The sequence below is a fragment of the Elgaria multicarinata genome, chromosome 15 (genome assembly GCF_023053635.1).
Source record: "Elgaria multicarinata webbii isolate HBS135686 ecotype San Diego chromosome 15, rElgMul1.1.pri, whole genome shotgun sequence".
Classification (NCBI taxonomy): domain Eukaryota; kingdom Metazoa; phylum Chordata; class Lepidosauria; order Squamata; family Anguidae; genus Elgaria; species Elgaria multicarinata.
The window spans coordinates 10,840,160-10,861,015 of NC_086185.1; the positions used below are offsets into that span (position 1 = coordinate 10,840,160).

The window sequence follows — 20,856 nt, forward strand, 5'->3', positions numbered from 1 at the left end:
GCGAAGTTTGCCAACGGATCGGAGAACAGCGCCTCTGGAATTCATCCCCGCAAGGAGGGGCGAGACTCTACCCCTCCCCAAACCTCTTTGCCATCTCCTCCCCTTCCCCACTTCTCTCTCTCTCTCTCTCTCTCTCTCTCTCTCTCTCTCTCTCTCTCTCTCTCTCTCTCTCTCTCTCTCTCTCTCTCTCTCTCTCTCTCTCTCTCTCTCCCCCGTTCTTTTAAGCGCTCCCAACAGTTTTCAAAACAAACAGCGGAGTCTCTGCCGGGTCGGTCCCGGGTCGGCGGGTGTCGCCTCTTCGCTCCCTTCCTTACTCGCCTGGAACTTCTCCGAGGGATTTGCCGCAGAGGGCAGCCGCCGCTTCCCTCCTTTCCAGGGATTTTCCTGGCCTCTTTCTTTCCAACCGTCCCCTTGGAGAGCTTTTAGAAAGGGCTGGAGGGAGCAGGAGAAACCGGAGCGCCCTTTCCCCCCTCTCGCTAGGATGCTGCGCAAAGAGATAGTAGAAGACGGGTGATCCGGCCGCGCCAGAGCCAATGAGCCAGACTGAAATTTTGTGTGTGTGTTAGGGTTTGGGGAGGGAGAGCCGAGGAGGGGGGTGGCCTGCTGTTTGGGACATTTTCCCCCTTTCTTCTTCTTCTTTTCATCGAAAGAAGAGAGCCGGCGTCGGGCGCGGGCGTCATGGCTTTGAGCTCTAGGGCGCACGCTTTCTCGGTGGACGTTTTGGTGGGCAATTCTCCCAAGCGTAAAAGCTTGGATTTGGAAGAAGAGCGGTCCGCGGAGAAGGGGACTTTCAGGAAAAGCCAGGTGCCAGGTAAGCATATATTCATTCATTCTCATTCTCTCTCTCTCTCTCTCTCTCTCTCTCTCTCTCTCTCTCTCTCTCTCTCTCTCTCTCTCTCATCAGACATCCATGTAAGGCGCAAGCTTTGTAGTCACGCAGGACCCTTCCGCGCGCAGCCCGAGCCTCTGTTTGTTACTGGGGCGGGGTGGGACTCATCCTTCACCCAAGGATGCGCGACCGCGTGCAGCTAGCTCGATCCCGTGCAGCTTTCCTCGGGAGTAAGTTGGTTTTGTGAACCACTTCAAGCGCAACTTATTGTGGAAAATGCAGTGGGACTAATAAAAAGACGGTGACCAACTGGCACAGAATTCGGATCGCAGCCCTGTGACGCCCAAACCTAAATCGGGGGGACTTAGTCCTTATTGGCGTGGCATTCCTAGCCATGTCTACTCGGAAGCAAGGCTCATTAAGTTCAAGAGGACTTACTCCTAGGTAAGCGTGGATAGGCTTGTAGCCTTAGTCTGGCTATCAACAGTGGGAACCTATGCATATTTAGGCAGGAGGAGGTCCCACTGTGTTTGATGGGGTTTACTCCCAGGTAAGTGTGCAGCCTTAAGAAAAGTGCGGCCAGATAAATGTTCAAGACTTGACACAGGTATTCTCCTTCCTCCGCCAACCTGAAAAAGAACCCTGTGTGACTCCAAAGCTTGCATTTTACCCTTTCAATACCGCTTTTTTGATTTTTTTAAATTATTATTATTTAAAAAGCCATTCTTTTGCTTGGTGTGTTAAATGAGCAAATATAGCAACCAGGAGCATGGATACGGGGCTAGGTGACTTCCCCCCCCCTCTCCCAAATCCCAGTCTTGTATTACTACGGCACTGGAAAAATGGGTTCCAGTGTGTTCCCAGCCTACACGGCACAAGCCAGAGAAGCGACCTCAGTTCTCTTCTGGCGCATACATCCTAAACTGGCGTAATTCCGCTGCAATGCAACAGACCGTTTTCAGGGAGGATCACATCCAAAGCCTTAATAGATTCCCAAGAAACTGTGGCCACAGCTAGACCTCAGGTTTATCCTGGGATCATCCAGGGTTCGCCCCTGCCTGAGCACTGGATCCCCTGTGTGTCACCTAGATGAACAGGTTTGACCCCTGGATAATCCAGGGATAAACCTTAGGTCTAGCTATGGCCCCAGTCAGTGGTAGCACAACATTCCCATGATGGGGGAGGATTTGCGCCATTTACAGGCTACTCCAGTTATTGACTTGGGGGGGCCCTCTCCTCGATTTCTCTAGGAATCGAACGATGAGAATGGAAATGGTACAAGAATTGCTCACCCCTTAAAAAGGCTCCAGCTAAAAAAATCTTGTGGATGCTTCTAATATATGTTTGATGGGACATCCAAAAACGAATGAGCACCGAAAAGTATTCGAAGCCTTTCTACGGCCATTCGGAAGGGACCCAATGCATTCCAAGGAATGGTGACTAAAGGCGCAATCCTATGCATGTTTGGACAGGAAAAAAAGGCCTACAACTATGCATGTTTAGACAGAAGAACGTCCTACAACTGGCTGGGGCATGCTGGGAGTTTAGGACTCCCCCCCCCCCCGTCAAGGATGCGTAGGATTGTGCCCTTAGGGGGAAATCCAACATGACCTGTCCGTGGTTTTTACCAGTAGTGGGGGGTTATCAGAAATTTGTTCTTTTAAAACTTGTTTTTTTCATATGGTGTTTTGTTCATTTGTTCACCGTCCAAAAATCCTTGGATGGAGAGTGGTATATAATAATAATAATAATAATAATAATAATAATAATAATAATAATAATAATAATAATAATATCAATATAAATAAATAAATCCTACCTAGAGTTGACTCATTGAAATGGATGGAACTTATTAGTCATTAGTCAATGGGCCCGCTCTAATTAGCACTTTCGTTGGATCTTACCATTAGGCCGTCATATTCTATCCGCACTTACCTGGGAGTAAGTCTCACTGAGCTTAATAAATAACTTGCTTCTGAGTAGACCCATGTATAAGATTGCACGGTAAGTAAACGTCCTTGTTTTTCGTTCGTCCCTGTGTTTATTTCCTCTCGCAGAAAAGAAATCTAAAGGAGAAATGTCTGAGGAAACGAAGGACGCAACTGGACAGATCCAGGTGGATCTACAAGGTTCGGAGCTGTGGAAGCGATTTCACGAAATCGGCACTGAGATGATCATTACCAAAGCCGGCAGGTGGGCGGTTGGTATTTCGCAGTTGTGTGTGTGTGTTTCATCTGTTTCCAGAGATCATAAAACAAGGACCATAAATAGTGCAGCAACGCGGGAGAAATTGCTTCCCAACGGCTTCGCGTGTGCTACAAATTCTCACAGGATCCGCCCTATGTTTTCAAATAAGCCCATGCTGCCTTCCTCCTTCGTTCAGACGTTACATTTCTGCATGGCCATTTTTATTTAGGCAACCCAGGAAAACGTGGTTCCAAAATCAGTGTTAGGATTTCTGTTTTAAAACACCCACACTTACACGTAATTTCTCATACTTCGCGCAGTTCCTTCGCGCAGTTGTTCCAGTTAAAATCCTATTTACAAGGGACACGATCCAGGACAAGCAAAGCCCTTTTTTTCAGTCCCCGCTGGTTTCAATGGGAAAGATTTCAGCGCCTATTCGTGTAACATGTCGGAGTCCTTAGCGCTTAATTTAGGCTTAATTCATGGGGTTACTGTGACAGCCAATACGCTTCTGCTTTCTCAACAACAAGCCCGTGAGGGAGGTCAGTACTATTTCTTCTCTCAACTTTTTTCTTTTTAATGAAAATAAAATTGACTCCCGGACTAGTAGATCAGGGGGCTTCTGGAGCCGGAGAGCTGACATTCGAACTCAGCTCCTCCATTCCTGAGGCAGAATTCCCACCCACAATACGATGAACTAAAACAGCTGCCTTATATCAGACAGGAGTCCTCAATAAATTATTCTGAACTTCACGACCAGCTCTCTCTGCTACCCAAAGTCCTTTTTTTTTTTAATTTGGAAGGAATCTCACCACCACTACCACGAATTTACACTTGGAACACACTGGAACCCATTTTTTCTGGTGCCGTAGTAATACAAGATTGGGCTTTAGGAGGGGAAAAAAAGTCACCTAGCCCCGTATCCATGCTCCTGGTTGCCATATTTGCTCATTTAACACACGAAGCGAAAGAATGGCTTTAAAAAATAATAATAATCGAGAAAGCAGTATTGAAAGTGTAAAATGCAAGCTTTGGGGTCACACAGGGTTCTTCTTCAGGTTGGTGGAGGAAGGATTGGAGGGTTTAGCTTAACCCAAAGCAAATATTAAACCGACTGACTTTCTGGCTAATCAAACTCCCGGATCAGTTTGAAGAATCAGACTGATATGGTTTGGTTTGGATTCATCCTTGGAAACGAAACCTTTGCGGCACAGGCGAAGAAACAACCACATTTGAAAGGACGTGTAGGTTTACACATTACTATCTGAAGGGTACAAGATGTGTGGGCTAAGACTATTAAGGCAACGACAACATTTATATTCTGCCTTTTCCCCTCTAGCAAGGAGCCCAAGTGGCTTACATAGACCTCCTCCTTTCCATTTTATCCTCACGACAACCCTGTGAGGTAGGCACCCACTGAGCTTCACGGCTGAGAAGGGACTCGAACCCAGTCCTCTCGGGTTCCATCAGTCCCACACTCTAACCACTCCACCACACTACTGAACTGCCCCAGGTTTGCTCAGGCCTTGTTTCACATGAGGTTCGGCTTACATGGCAGTCCTAAACATGCTTACTCCGAAGGAAGTGCAGCCGTGTTCAATGGGACGTACTCCCGAGTAAGTGTGTTCAGGATTGCAATTTTTAAAAAAAGTTTATTAGGAGCTTCCTAATAATAGCAACAGCTTACCCTGGTGTGAAGGATCATGGTTTGGGAGCATGAGAGAGAGAGATGATAAACCAGTGTATGAACCAGTGATACCTGCACCTCAAGCATCCACCACTCCAGATTTTGTGATACATAGAAAAGATAAAGCGATTGTCCAGAAGGTAAAACACTGATAAAAAATCCCCTTCCATTTTTTTTTTAAAATGCCCTTTGAAAAGCTTATTCAGCCAAACTATTCAAACTATTCAGTCAATTTATTCAGAGGGGGAGGTCATTTTCTCTCTCTTACTTCCCCTCCCCAAAAATTATGTACAAAATTATGCATGGTATGGAAAATATGGATAGTGAGATCTTTTTCTCCCTCTCTCAAAATACTAGAAACTGGTGTCATGCCATGAAGCTGATTGGTGGGAGATTCAGGACAAATAAAAGGAAGGACTTCTTCACACAACGCATAAATTATGGAACTCGCTACCACAAGATGTAGTGATGGCCACCCATTTGGATGGCTTTAAAAGGGGTGGTGGTGGATAAATTCCTGGAGGAGAAACCTGTCAAGGGCTACTAGTCCTGATGGTTATGTGCTACCTCCAGTATCAGAGGCAGTAAGCCTGTGTGCACCAGTTGCTGGGGAACATGGGTGGGAGGGTGCTGTTGCACCATGTCTTGCTTATGGATCCCTGGTTGACACCATGTTCTGCCTTGTTGGGGCCTGGCCGATGGTTGGTTGGCCACTGTGTGAACAGAGTGCTGGACTAGATGGACCCTTGGTCTGATCCAGCATTAGGGCACTTCTGATGTTCTTATTAATGCTCCAGTCCACCAATGCTTGTGCCATTAAAAACATGTTAGTCTTTAAAGTCTATAATTTAACTACGCACAGTGTGAAGAAGTCCTTCCTGAATCTCCCACCAATCAGCTTCATCGGATGACCCTGGGTTCTAGTATTTTGAGGGAGGGGAAAAAGTGTCTCCCTAGCCACATTCTCCATACCATGCATAATTTTGTACATATTTTTTTGTTGGGGAAGGTAAGGTAAGAGAGAGACACCTTGTGGTAGTGAGTTCCATATTTAAACTATGTGCTGTGTGAAGAAGTACTTCCTCTTTGGGTGTCTTTTGGACACCGTTCCTTGCATGCATTATATCCCTTTTTCAATGGAGCTAAAACTATCGAAATTCCATCGCAACTTTCTCTCCAAGCCCCAGCCGATATGGACTTATCAGGCTGAGATGGACGAATCCAAACCAAACCATATCAGTCTGATTCTTCAAACTGATCCAGGAGTTTGATTAACCAGAATGTCAGTCGGTTTGATATTTTCTTTGGGTTAAGCTAAACTCTCCAATCTTAGTGACATCGGAAGAGGAAAGAAATATCGCTCCCCCAACAACGTACATATGGTTTAGCAACCAACATTATGACATTTGCATCCAGATTTGTTGCATTCGGACTGGATGCTCAATTGGACATAGAACTTGTTGTTTTTTATAAACAAAATGGACTCACCCTGATTTTAAGCACTTTTAGGTAGGCTATGATTAATTTGCGTAGCACTACTCCAAATAGTAGCTACAATAACTATATCCACGTTATTGCTACTACGAATGGTTCTAAGTTCTCTTTTTTTACTGCTGCTGTTACGACACCTCCTTGGACGTAGTGATTTCCCCCTCTTTCTTATTGATGTGATGGTGATGGATCCGGAATACAGCAGTAGCACCACCAGTAGAAAAATAATGAGGGAGCGATAGCAGTCATGTTTTCTCAGAGAACTAGTCTCAGTGACTTCAACAGGGGTTACTTCCAAGTAAGAGTGCACAACTGCAGCCTTAAGTTTGGATCTAACAGTGTAAATTAGCTTCCATTCATTTCAATGGGTCTACTCTAAGTAGGACTAATATTGGGATACAACCCTTCGAATGATTCCGATTCAGCGGGTGCCAGATTTTATCAATCCGAGCTTCAAATTGAACTCTCCTAGAAATGACAAGAATCCCTTTAAGGTATAGTAGCAAACGAAATCTAATGCTCTCCTCCTTTCCTTCTGCTCTCCATAGGAGAATGTTTCCGTCTGTCAGAGTGAAAGTTAAAGGTCTGGATCCAATGAAACAGTATTACATTGCCATAGATGTGGTACCCGTGGACTCAAAAAGATACAGGTAAACGCAAAGGCACGTCTCTCTCCCTGTTCCCTGCTGTCTCTGAAGCCCGGATTCTACCTAAAAGATGCGAGTAGGAGTTGGTTGGTTCACATTTGCATGCTCTCATCCAGGCTCGCCTGCTGAGTGCTACAGAACCACCAATCTGTAACATCACCTCAGATGCAATCCTTCCCAAGGTGCATTCCCCACCTTCAGTGACCTGTCATGGGAGGATTCATAGTTGCACGTGTGAATCAGTCCCAATGGCATCAGAGGGATCTTTCTCTCCCCCCCCCCCCCATTTCAATAGAAGCCATTCCCAGGCAAGCAGAAACCCTGTTCCCATATTATCCGTAATATTATCCCATATTATTCAATGTATTACTCATATATTCCCCACTTCCAACTTGCATTGCCGGGATGGCATGGATTTCCTGTTTTCTCAGAAGCAAGTCTCTCTGAATTCAGTGGGACTCCCACGAGTATACATAGTTCAACTTGAGGGAGGGGGGGATCCCCAGAAATTACTGAGAGCTGGGAGTGTGATCATAAAGCCAAAGCCAAATCATTTTCTGACTCACTGGTAAAATATATCTACAAGTGACTGTTATTTTCATTTAAAAGCTGGAACTTCACAAAAGTTCAACACCAGTGGGAACTAACCCGATATTCTTCTCATCGATTCTAACTGGCTCTAAAACGAAACACAAACACACAGACAAGAGCAACTAGCGGTGTCCTTCCCCCACCCCACCCCGCCGCTTAACAGATTTGTGGACAGGGCTCCACCGATCTTTACCAGAAAACTAGGATGGAGGCGAATTGGAAATGAGGTTTTGTAGCACCCGTTAATTTCTACGGTATTTACTTCCGAGGAAAGTACTTTGGATCAGGTTTAGGAGAGTGGGGGAGAGATGTGTATAAAACGCCTGCAAGGCCTCGGAGCGTTTGGCAATGAGGTCGCAGCCAGGACTTTTAAAAAGCTGCCTTCCCCTCCAGCGGGAAGTTTGGAGCAGATGCTGGAGTGAGCATGTTGGCTAACTCCTTCTCTCCTCTCCCCCAGCCCAATCCAGCCCAAATGTCTAGGGTGATCCTATGAAAAGGAGGAAAGGGCTCCTGCATCTTTTTAACAGTTGCATACAAATAGTTAAAGCTGCAGGAGCCCTGCCCACTTGGCCAGATACAAAAGAGCAGCTTTAACTGTTGTGATGAAGAGGGGATTTCACCAGGTGCTGAAGGCATATAAAGGACATCTGCTGAAATTCAAGAACTTCAAGAGGCATCAGGGATGCTTTAGGATGGATTCCTGCATTGAGCAGGGGGTTGGACTCGATGGCCTTGTAGGCCCCTTCCAACTCTGCTATTCTATGATTCTATGAAATTCCCCTTTCAATGCAACTGTTAAAGATACAGGAGCCCAGTCCTCCTTTTCATAGGGTCAACCTACGATTTTAAAGTCCCAGTGGTTCCAATAGGAAATATTTAACCATGTGCTTGATTCTCCCACCGAAATCAATGAGATCTGAGGAACGATCCTATGCACGTTTAGACAAAGAAAAGTCCTACAGCTCCCAGTACTCCCCAACTAGCCATTCTGGGAAGTAAGTCCCATTGAATTTGGTGGGACTTACTTCTGAGTAGTCATGGATAGGACTGCAGTGTGAAAGGTTGTGTCTTGGGGGGAGTTTGGGGGTGTTTTAAAGCAATGAGAAAGTGTGTGTGTGGAGGGAGAATGGCCTGCCAGAGGCGATTCTTAAACTTAACAGTCTTTTAGCACTTAAGAAAGCTGTAAAGACTGGTCTCTTCCAGCAGGCCTATCCAGTGGAATTTTAAGATGCTTTTAGGATGCTTTTAGGATGTTTTAACAATGTATACTATGTTTTTAATCAGTATTTTATGTATTTTATACTTACTATTGTTCCCTGCCTCGATATATTATTATTATTATTATTATTATTATTATTATTATTATTATTATTATTATTATTGTTATTTATCCCTAGACATGATCCAGCCAAAATTAAGCTCTTTTAAGGACTTAATTTTGTGTTTAAGGGCTTACAAGTGACTATTTTTTTGGCTGGATCATATCCTGGGAAGTTAGATTCTCTCTCTCTCTCTCTCTCTCTCTCCCCCTCACATCACTTTAAAACATCAGAAAAGACCCTTTCACACTGAAATCTTATCTGTGCCTACTCAGAAGTAAGTTCCACTGAGTTCATAGAATCATAGAATAGCAGAGTTGGAAGGGGCCTACAAGGCCATTGAGTCCAACCCCCTGCTCAATGCAGGAATCCACCCTAAAGCAGCCCTGACAGATGGTTGTCCAGCTGCCTCTTGAATGCTTCTAGCGTGGGAGAGCCCATGACCTCCCTAGGTAACTGATTCCATTGTCGTACTGGGCTTACTCCCAAGTGCATAGGGTTGTAAACTTAGGCTGAGATCCAATACAGACTTACTTGGAAGTATGCCTTATAGAATAACTTCACAATCTCCGCCCTTGGTTTTGGTTTGAAGGTATGTCTATCACAGCTCTCAGTGGATGGTAGCTGGGAACACGGACCACTCTTGCATCACGCCTCGGCTGTACATCCACCCGGATTCCCCTTGCTCTGGAGAGACTTGGATGAGGCAGATCATCAGCTTTGACCGGGTGAAACTGACCAACAATGAGATGGACGACAAAGGGCATGTAGGTGTGAATTTAAGGGTGCATTTTCAGATGGGAGGAGGGAGAGAGCGAGTGAAAGCATGTGTGTGAATGGGGACTTGAACACAGGACTCCCCAGTTTAGCTTTCCCCAATCTGGTACCCTGCAGATGGGTAGGACTTCAGTTCCCAACAGCCCCAGACAGCATGGTTAGGGATGCGGGGTGTTGTAGTCCAAAACATGTTGAGGAAAGCTGTCCTAGTTGTCATCTGGCACTCTATTTGATTTATTTATTTAAAACATTTATATCCCGTCCTATATCATTAACATCTCAGAGCGGTGAACAGATAAAAACATACAGTATAAAACAATAAATATGCACAGTTAAAAACAAATTAAACCATGAACCAAGTTAAAACAATATATAATTTAAAAGCAGTAAAAGCAGTTAAAACAATGCACCAGTGAGTTTAACCATCAAAGGCTTTGTTAAAAAGCCATGTTTTTACTTGGCATCAAAATGAAATCAGTGTTGGTGCCAATCGGGCCTCCAAGGGGAGGGCATTCCGCAGTCAGGGTGCCACAGCAGAGAAGGCCCCCTCCCTTGTCCCATCATAGCGTATTTGTTGCATTGGTGGGATGCAGAGAAGGGCTCCTCCAACAGATCTAAGGTCTCGGGCAGGCATATATAAGGACCATATCACACTGCCTCCCCATCCCCACATGGATATATTAGTCACCTTTTGTAGCACGTATTTCGCAGTTTGAAAACTCACAAGTAGGAATGTCAGAGAAATCCTCAGCAGAATCAAGTGAGTTTGAATTTCTATGAATATGATCCATGGATTGTGCGGTGGACTGGCTTGCATGGATCTGAGTTGCATGGATTCCTCAGACTTGCAGATTTTTAAAAAATATATTATTAAAAATACTTTCCAGAGTTTTACACACATTTAGTTGTAGGAAAATACGTGAAATAATTTTTAAAAAAAATAATGGCCAAAAATATTCATTTCTCCCTTAGGCTAAAGCATGAAAATGCACATGTGTGTGTGTTGGGGGGGGGATTTGCACATTTGGGGGTGGAGGTGGAGCATTTTTGCAAATGTGAATTTGCGCAAATTCGGGAAATTAAAAACAACGACAAGGGTTCCATCAATGACTGGATGATGGTAGGGAAGGCACCTGATAATCTGTGAAATGCCGATGGAGCAGATTGTATAAAATCTGTAGTCTCAAGATATGATTATGATGAGAGTTTTCGTATTCGTTCTAAATTACGAACCTAAATAGAATGGTGTCACAACTACTTCCAAGTAAGCATGCTCAGCACTTGGTGTTTAATGTTATTTTTCAAAACAACAACCCTTCATCCCGGTTTACAGATTATTCTACAATCTATGCACAAATACAAGCCCAGAGTCCATATCATCGCCCAGGATTCCCGATTTGATCTTTCCCAGATCCAGTCCCTTCCAGCAACGGGGGTTCAGAGCTTCGCCTTTAAAGAAACCGAATTCACCACTGTCACAGCATATCAAAACCAGCAGGTAAGTTTTGTAGGACAGGCATGAGCAGATGCCAGGCTTCTGGGATCGACTTTGTAGTCCACCAATTATAGTAGGGAGGGATGGACAAATCCTTTTATTTCTGGTCTGTATCAGTTTTGCAGGCATTCCATCACAAGTCTATTCCATCCTATTTGCACATGTGCAAATTAAAACAACAACCCACACATATTTTCATATGCAGTTTCCCCTAATATATGCATTGTGAACATAATTTCCCCAAATATACATATTGTGTGTGCAACTTTCCCTAATATACACATTTTTGTGCACAATGTTTGCACTGGGAACGGCATTGCAAAATTTGCAGAAGTGTGCATTTTGAAGGATAAGTGTGCTCTGACCTCCATATCGGTCCAGGAAGTGCAAATTAGATCAGTTTGCAGACTGAAGGACATTCTCTTTCTCCCGTCCCTACAAAATAGTGGCCCTGGATGGTAGAGACAGATGCAAAATACTTCTTCACACAGCGCATAGTTAAATTATGGAACTCACTGCCACAGGATGTGATGATGGCCACCCATCTAGATGGCTTCAAAAGGGGGTTGGATAAATCCCTGGAGGAAAAGGCTGTCAGTAGCTACTAGCCCTGATGGTTGTGTGGTACCTCCAATATCTGAGACAATAAGCCTGTGTGCACCAGTTGCTGGGGAACATGGGTGGGAGGGTGCTGTTGCACCATGTCTTGCTTTTTCATCCCTGGCCGATGGCTGGTTGGCCACTGTGATCCAGCAACAGGGCACTTTATGTTCTCAAGAACAAAGCCATTTTTGTGTGTGTGCCTGGTGCCCTGCACGAACAGTGGAATAGCCTGCATATACAAGTACAAATCTGCTTCTGAGTTTCTACCAATCAGGGATTCTAAAAGCCAATATTTTTGTTGTTGTTGGGGTGGGGAGGTAAGCCAGTTTGCTGTTGCCATTGTGAAGCAACTGGGATTTGGAAATCCTTATCCATCCAATGCAAATCACCCAGCAAACTACCACTAGATCCTGACCTACCTTTTCCTCTACTCCAGCAGTGTCATTATCACATACGTGCATTGGTAACATGGCCAACTGTATGTGTAGCGATGCAAACGAAATGCAGGTCTTGAAAGGGGCAGGAAACTGCTCATGCTCTGATTCTGCAATTGATTTTAGAAACTGTCCTGGTTAAAATGGGACTCAGGAGGTGCGGAACACAAGGCATTGCAAGAACAGGAGAAGACCTGGACAGGAAATGCTTCTCATGCCAACATTTAACCCCACCTTTTTCTCACTCCCCTTTTTTGCCTCTATTGAAGGGGTAGCATATTTTGGGGTAATCTGTTGCGGGCTGCATTCTAGCAGTGGACAGGAGCCGTTCCTACACCAGACTTTTTTCCAGGGATCATCCTGGGAACATCCCTGTGCATGCAAATGACACACAGAGATCCTGGGAGAAGGTAGGGACAAATCCCTCCATTTGCCTGGGATAATCCTTAGGTGTAGAAAGGGCCAGACCAAAAAGGGACCGCCAGTTTACTAGGGTGACCATACGGAAAGGAGGACAGGGCTCCTGTATCTTTAACAGTTGCATAGAAAAGGGAATTTCAGCAGGGGTCATTTGTATATATGGAGAACCTGGTGAAATTCCCTCTTCATCACAGCAGTTAAAGCTGCAGGAGCTATACTAGAGTGACCAGATTTAAAAGAGGGCAGGGCACCTCCAGCTTTAACTGTTGTGATGAAGAGGAGATTTCACCAGGTTCCCCATATATACAAATGACACCTGCTGAAATTCCCTTTTCTAGAAACAGGAACCCTGTCCCCCTTTTCATAGGGTGACCCTAACTTTACTTTCCATCTTCCTCCCTCTCTCTTCCACCCCTTCTTTCTCATCCTCTCTTTCTGCCACCCCTATTCCACTCCATCCCGCCATCTTCCTTCCTGCCCAAGGACTGTGGGGGAAAGGCACAGATTACTCTTACCAGAGTTATGAACCAATGGCTCACAGAGGGCTTTTTAAATGAGGTTGAGGGTCACATGAATTTAGGCTGAGGCCTGGATGCAGCTCTAGGGCCTTCAGCCGCCCAGCCCTGCTCTATATTCATGTGTGCCTGTCCTTCCTAACTTGAGGACAGCATTTTAGGCAGCTGATGAAGAGGACTCTAGCCTACGAAAGCGTATCCTTTGTAGTGTAACTGTAACCTTGATCATTCATTTGAAAATCATTCACATCATGAGCACAAAGAAGGGACATTCTGTTAGACTTGGTTTTGGCTATCCCAGCAGTACTCCAACAATTCTTTCTTTGTTGTTTGGCTTCTAAAACATTAATAGATAACAAAACTGAAGATAGACCGGAACCCTTTTGCTAAAGGATTCAGAGACCCTGGACGAAACAGGTAAGGACTTGGTTCATCCAGAATATTTATTTATTTATTTATTTATTTTATTACATTTATATACCGCCCCACAGCCGAAGCTCTCTGGGCAGTTTACAACAATTAAAAATGGTAAACATTAAAAGTATACAAAATTTAAAAACCATCAAAAACATAAAAACAGTATAAAAACAACAGTATCCATTTAAAAACAACAATTCTGGGGTCCATTAAAAACAAACTTAACGTTGTTAAATGCTGTTAAAATGCCTGGGAGAAGAGAAAAGTCTTGACCTGGTGCCGAAAAGATAACAATGTTGGCGCCAGGCGAGCCTCATTGGGGAGATCATTCCACAGTCGGGGGGCAACCACTGAGAAGGCCCTCTCCCTTGTTGCCATCCTCCAAGCTTCCCTCGGAGGAGGCACTCGGAGGAGGACCTTAGATGTTGAGCGCAGCGTACGGGTAGGTTCATGTCGGGAGAGGCGTTCCATCAGGTATTGCGGTCCCAAGCCGTGTAGGGCTTTATTGGTTAAAACCAGCACCTTGAATTGGGCTCGGAAACATATAGGCTGCCAATGCAAGCGGGCCAGAATCGGTGTTATGTGCTCAAATCTTCCTGTTCCAGCTATCAATCTGGCCGCTGCATTTATGAAGTTCATGAATTTCTTTTTTTTTAAGCTTGCATGGAAATTTGTATGCGTTTTAATGTGTACTTCTTTGAATGCCTGCGTTTTTGTATGTAATCGTGCCAAATATACACGTTTCGGCAAGCCGCTTTTCTAGTATGATGAATTTTTGACTGTTACTTCAACTAGTATACACATATTTGTGTGTACTTTCCCCAAATATCCAAAGTTTTGTACACATTTGGGGTGTTGTTGTTGTTGGAGAATTCCATTACAAAATTTGGAGCAGTGCGAATTTCAAAGGATAACCGAGTTTCAGTTTGCATATTGGTTCAAAAGTGCGAAATTAGAATGTGAACCAACAAAGTTTCTGCCCCATCCCTAGTTCAGACACTGATGATCACTGTAATATTCTACCTGTGGGGTGGATCAGGCCTTGGTCCTCCTAAGACCATGTCCAAAAAGTCAAGTGTGACCTAGGTGAATGATGTACTTGAGGTCCGTGATTCTTTTACCTCCATAAAGGAGTGGACATGGATTGTCCACCCACAAGCATGGTACAACTGGATGGGTTGTGTCTTATTTCCTATGTGTAATCATGAGTAGGCATGATTGCAGGACCTGGTCCCCTCTGCCACTGCATGTTGTATATTACCACATTTGTCATTAGCTGGACCAGCCTTCAGGAACCTATTCCCAGGCAAGCAGTCATTGCATTTGGCAATTCTTGACCCTAGATTTAATTATCTAACTGGGGTGAGAGAGAGCTCAGTAGTTAATAATGGGCTTCTTCAAATAAGTCTTATGGGCAGCATCTTTAGCTCGTAATATGTATGAGTTCATTTCAAAATGGCAGACTGCCTTCCCTTATACATACCCAGGTGACCTTTAAGAGCATCTGAAGAGACATAGCTGGTCGTTCCAAAACTAACAGAACACCACCCCATGCAATACCCCAATGCCAGGCCTTCTTGCTAGTGGCACCCAGCCCTTTGGAAAACCTTCCTCAGGCAGTTTGGGGGGGGGGGTAGAAAATGTAACATCTTTTAAATGCCACCTGAAAACACACTTGTTCACCCAGGCTCTCCGTGGGCATTAATTAAATCAATCACGGTGCTCCATCTCACTGTTCCTTGCATTGCATTGCTTCTAGTGTTTCCAATGTCGTATTTTTAATATTGTATTTAAAATGTGATTTTAATATTTATTGTGAGCCACTGAGGGAGATTACTATATTTAGTGGTATGTAAGTGTCACAAATAAATAAATAAATAAATAAATGCTACCTGGGGTGTCCTGCATATAGATGGGATATAAATTGAAATAATAATAATAATAATAATAATAATAATAATAATAATAATAATAATAATAATAATAATAATGATGATGATGATGGTCCTGGACAGCTGCTCCAAAGTCCTACCCTAATGCCACCACTGCACACAAGCACTAGTCTAATTTCTAAATTTCACTTTGTAGAGGAGTACTAGATGGACTTCTGGAATCGTATCCATGGAGGCCATCACTTACTCTGGATTTTAAGTCTTTTGGTGCAGAAAATCAGGGTGAGTATTGAATCCTCAAGTCATTTTGAGATTATTAAGCTGAATTTGAAGATGACAATGTTACGTTCTCTTCTTCAGCAACGTCAACTCAAACATTCCGACGGAAGCTGTGCGCTGGGATGGCAACAGGGCCTTTAACACGGGGCGAACCCCGGGATCGTCCCTGTGCGTCCACATGACGCACAGGGGATCCCGGGATCAGGGAGGGATGATCCCTCCCTTGCCCTGGGTTATAGCCCTCCCCTTTGGGCCTGCTTTTTCTGCGGTGCCGGGATGAGCCCGAAACCGTGGAACGTGTGTTGCCTGTTGCTGCGGAGCCGGGAGCCGGGCATGGGGCACAGCGCTCCCCAGGAGCGCTGTGCCCATTGGAGTTAAGGTTGGGGGAGTGGGAAAAGTAATTAAAATTTTTAAAAAACTTACCTTTAATGCACGACCATCCGTGTGCTCCATCCTCTTTAAAAAATAAAAAATGGCGGGCACAACGCCTCTCTTTCTGAGACCGTCGCGCCTCACGTGTAAACAGAGGAGGGATCTCGTGTTAATCACAATGTGAGATCTTCTCTGTCGTGGACTATAAAGTAGGTCTTGCTAAGGCCAGCTTTTGACTTGCTTATCAGCTTTCTTAGAGTTCGTGCAAATTTGGCTCTTTTAAACTTCTGCCCTAGGAAAAAAAATATTAAAAGGTATTTTTCCACTCCCACCAGTTGTGTCCTGAAGAATGCCATTTATGCTTATTGCCTGAGTTGCTGCTGATAAAGGGACTCGCAAAATCTTTAAATAGCAGTCTTCACTGCTGTGAAATGAACTTTCCATATACACACAGAGGAAGAATAGTTTTTAAACTTTCATTAGCTTGCTAACTATTTAATCTATTAGGGCTGCAATCGTATTCTCAGTTATCTGGGAGTAAGTCCCGTTGAAATTGACGTGGCTTACATATTAGTAGCCACGCATAGGATTGCACTGTAAATCAATTAAATTTAAATATTTTTTGCAGATGGCAAAAGCTTAAGGGAAGGTGTACTTTTGAATATCCTGGAAATACTCTGTATGCACTTATGAAATTTTGCAAATCCTCCCCCAAAATGTGCAAATCCCCCCCCCACCTGCTTATTTTAATGCTTTAGCCTCTGGGGAAAATGTACTTTTTCATCCAGTGCTTTTCTATTTTACATATTTTTCTATGACTAAATTTGTGCAACATTCCAGGAAGTTTTTTTTTAAAAAAATGTCCAGAACTCTATGGAATCCGGGCAACTCAGGAAAAGCCCATCCTCAATCTATGGATTGGATTCATAGAAATCTGAATCATTTGATTCTTGTTATGGATTTCTCCAACATTCCTAGCATACACCCATGTTTCTGAAGCAACCATATTCTTGCCTAATCAGAATTAAGTCCCAATGTGTTCAGAGGGACAGTTTCAGAAAGGGGTGTTGCCATCTGGGAAACCCCAGAGCCAGATTGAGACTTTAGGTGGGCTACTGGCCTGATGTTCAATATCCCTACTTTAATGGGACTTTAACCACTAGGCTGCATTACCTGTATAGACACTCAGTTCAGTTGAATGTGGTCAGATTTAGCAGTTTTACATTCTTATTCAGATTCTTATCATGAGAAGGAAAGTTAGAAGAGTTTTGCTCTGAAAGCAAAAAATGTCTGCTGACTTTGAATGCCAAGTGGACGGGAGAAACATTGGTTTGACATTTCTTTTTCATCAGCACTGCAAAGAGGGGGCCATTGCATCTCTGGGGCCCGCGGGCAGTTACCCTTGTGAGAATCCTGGGTCTCGGTCTCATTCTGAGCCCGCCTGATTAATCAAAGGGGGATTTTTATTCCACTTTTAGAAGCTTTCGCTCATTAATCTATCAATTAAATTGCTCAAAGCTTGCAGCCTGGATAAATACCAAGGTTTACATTCTGGGAGAGACAATTATGCATGCTTGATTGCAAAGGAACGTTGGTTCCACTTCAAATGCTCTCCAAAGCAGTGTGTGAATGGCATAATCGATTTTTTTTTTATAAAAAAGAATAACCACACACATAGTAAAAGCCACACGTAAAGGAGGTCAAAGAACTTATTGGAGCACTCGCCCCCCTCCACTCAAGATTGACACCAAGTTCCAGTTGCCGAAAATAGCTCTCGGTTGAATTTGTATGGCTGTGTCAACTAGCTTTATGATTTCTGCCATATCACGAACCCATTGTTCAGACCATATTTTCAATTGGGCTAATCGTTTTCATCTATTTGGAGACTAAACATTGCAGCGCGACCTCTTTTCATGTTATGCCAGCGGTGGGCCACTTATGGCCTACAGATGTGGTGGGACTACAACTCCCATCATCCCTACCAAGCATGAACAATGGCGAGAGATTACGGGAGGCAGCTACAGTCCAGCAACATCTGGAAGGGCCACAAATTGCCTACCCCATGCCCCCATGAAGAAGTCGTGATGTCTGCATGTTCAGAGTTTTAAGATGGAATGTGGTGGATCATTCACAGTTTATCTGGAGACTCTAATCATGCAGATATCATGACTTCAACATCAAATTAGCCTTTCTGCCTCTTATTTCTGTCCCCTCATAATTTGTCTTTTCTTTAACAACTTGCCAGCAGCTGGAAAATGGAAGAACTCAGGGCTTCTAGTTGTATCTCCAGATGTTGGTTGACTAAGCATTATGAGAGATGGAGAAAATCTTCTCTTTTTCCCCACTAGCCTTTAATGACTTCTGTCTGCTTGTTTTATTGTAGGTGGAAGTCCTGGCTCTTCTCCTGTGACACCCACCGGGGGCACCCCATCTCCCCTCAGCTCCCTCCTTTCCTCTTCCTGTTCTCCCCCGACTTTCCACCTGACAGCAACCAACCTCGGAATGACCTGCCCGGATTCTTACCTGCACCATCTTGGCCTACCCATCTGCTACAAGATTTGCCCAACCAGCCTTTTAAGACAGCCCTCACTGATGTTCCCGGGCCAGCACAAACTGGGAAATGCCACTGGTCCTCCCCTTTTGCCCCATTTCATGGTGGAGGTGCCCACGCTGTCTTCTCTGAACATAACAAACGTCAAAAGTGGGAAAGCGGAAGACTCAAATCTACCCAGTCCCCAAGGGCCCAGTTCTGCGAGTCACATGCTGTATGGTGTACATGCATCAGGAAACATTTTCCCATCAAGTCCGGTTACCAGGGAAACGCTGAATTGTGCTCTCCATCCTCCCTATGGTTTCTACGGTTATAACTTTTCCATGCCCTCGAGGCTGATGAATTCGGCAGGCCATTTCAAAGCCAATGAGGGCATTCCTTCCCCTCTCCGAGAGAGCAGGTGCAACCATACTCCCTGGGCCTCTACAATGAACCATTGCCTCTAGTAGGCCGCCGAACATTTCAGAAGCGGTGATGGGCAGAACTCCACACAACTAATGGCTTTGACTTTTTGCCAAAGGCTGGTGGATCGTTGACTGTGGAAAACTTCATGACAGGACAGGCTGGGCCAAAATGGCTTCCTGAAATTCTCCAGCATATCCATTGCTGGTGAAAGAGGGGGGCTGTATTGAACAGTGTCCAGCAGAATTGACACAGCTGGTGGTATGGATTCTCCCTCTTCCTTGCAGCCCCCATGTGCCCCCCACACTGCTTGAGAGGGTTGGGGGAACCCTTTGAAGCAGATTTGGGGTGGGAGAAGGGGATGCAAGGGGAGGAGAGACTTCTTCTAAGTCCTCTTGCATGAGTGTGAGTCCATAGGAAGTGGACAGAGTCACATGATGTTGGATGTAGCCCTGAGCATTGGTGTCTGTGTCTGTAGGGGTTTGCTGAATATTCTCCAGAAGTGTGAAAAGAAGTTTCTTGGGGGAAGGCCTCATCCTTAGCAGGAGCACAACAAAGTTTCTATGTTGGCAACTCTGCCGCCATTTTGATTTCTCCCATAATGATGGAGATGTAGCATCATTCCGGAGCATTGTGTGATGCAGCAGGAATGGTGCTAGAGGCGGAAATAGCAGCTACTGTCCAACAAAAGGTGGAGAATATTTGGTGAATATTCCACAAAATGGCCCTCTTTGGGGATATGGGGAAGGTGCCAAAGAGAAAATTCTCATAGAGAATTTTGCCAAAATAGTTTCCTAGAAATGTTGGCCTGGCTCTACCCAGGCTGCCTTATTGACTTTCTCAAGGATCGATCTGTCTTCATGGTAACTATACGGAACATGGAGGACAATGAAACAGCCAAAAGCAGAGACACTTTTGAGTATGTGTGTGTATGTGTGTCACAACTGCTAATTTATTCGGTCATTTTAAGGACCTGGGTAAAATGTCAATCTGTCGTTTGATATTTGCACTTTGCAGCAGGATTTGAGCATCATGAGATCACTGAGATGAAGAGGGATCTGGATCTTATTTTTCACCAGACTCTGTACTTTTCTCTTTCCCCTGAGGGTTATTTTGAGAATAGCTTTGCATACTCCAGTTGATTTCATGGATCTTTAAAAGGACTGATGCTTCAGTGCCTTTCCACTTCACTGACACTGACCAGTCTCCACTGAGTAAAGCACTTAAGCATATTATTCCAGCTCGTCTTATCCCATTTTAACTGCTGACTAGCAATTTCAAAGTACACTGTACCAAAGGCCTAGTTTCTTGCGGAAATGGTGAATCTGCACCTGGGTTAGGTGGACCACTTAAAAATTGCCAAAAAAAAAAAAAAAAAAAAAAGGAGGGGAGGACATGCATCACCAAAAAAGAGGACAAAAGAGGATAGTGATCTGCATGACATTTGCATATGCTAATTCATATCTATAGTTTAGAGATATATGGATTTTGTAAAACTCGTGATTGTCAGGTGCATTTCACTCCATCATTCATTCACTAGGAGAACTGAATTTTTGCCAATATGCCAAATTTGCAAAAAATATATATGCATTTGTATGATTTGCATTTGCACAAATTTGCACTTGCAGAAAGATGCAACTCCCCTTTCCAAAGTGTGCAACTTCATACTTTAGCCTACAGTGGAAATGCACATATCTGGCCTACTTCTAAAAATGTATTTAATGCAGATTTCTTCAACATCCCTTCTACAGATGCAAATTCAGAAACAATTATTATAATTTAAATTAAATCTATATAAGAATATGTTGGTGTAATGCTTCTTTCTAGAGATCTAGCAGACCAATTCTGCTATTTTAAAAAACAAAACAAAACAAAACAAAAAAACCCAGAAGCTTGAGCTGTGTGGATGTGCAGAAAATTGTGAAAGCTTGAAAAAGTTCAAAGCTCG

General features: G+C 44.1%; 1 protein-coding gene across 1 annotated transcript; it reads left to right on the forward strand.

Annotated features, from left to right (window-relative positions):
* Positions 1–665: 665 nt before the first annotated feature.
* Positions 666–18,952, forward strand: TBX22 (T-box transcription factor 22). Its single transcript, XM_063141791.1, has 8 exons — positions 666–811; positions 2,887–3,022; positions 6,743–6,844; positions 9,344–9,518; positions 10,862–11,026; positions 13,348–13,412; positions 15,501–15,586; positions 18,339–18,952. Exons 1-8 carry the CDS (start codon positions 679–681, stop codon positions 18,950–18,952), a joined length of 1,476 nt encoding a protein of 491 aa, XP_062997861.1. The 5' UTR covers positions 666–678.
* Positions 18,953–20,856: the final 1,904 nt, after the last annotated feature.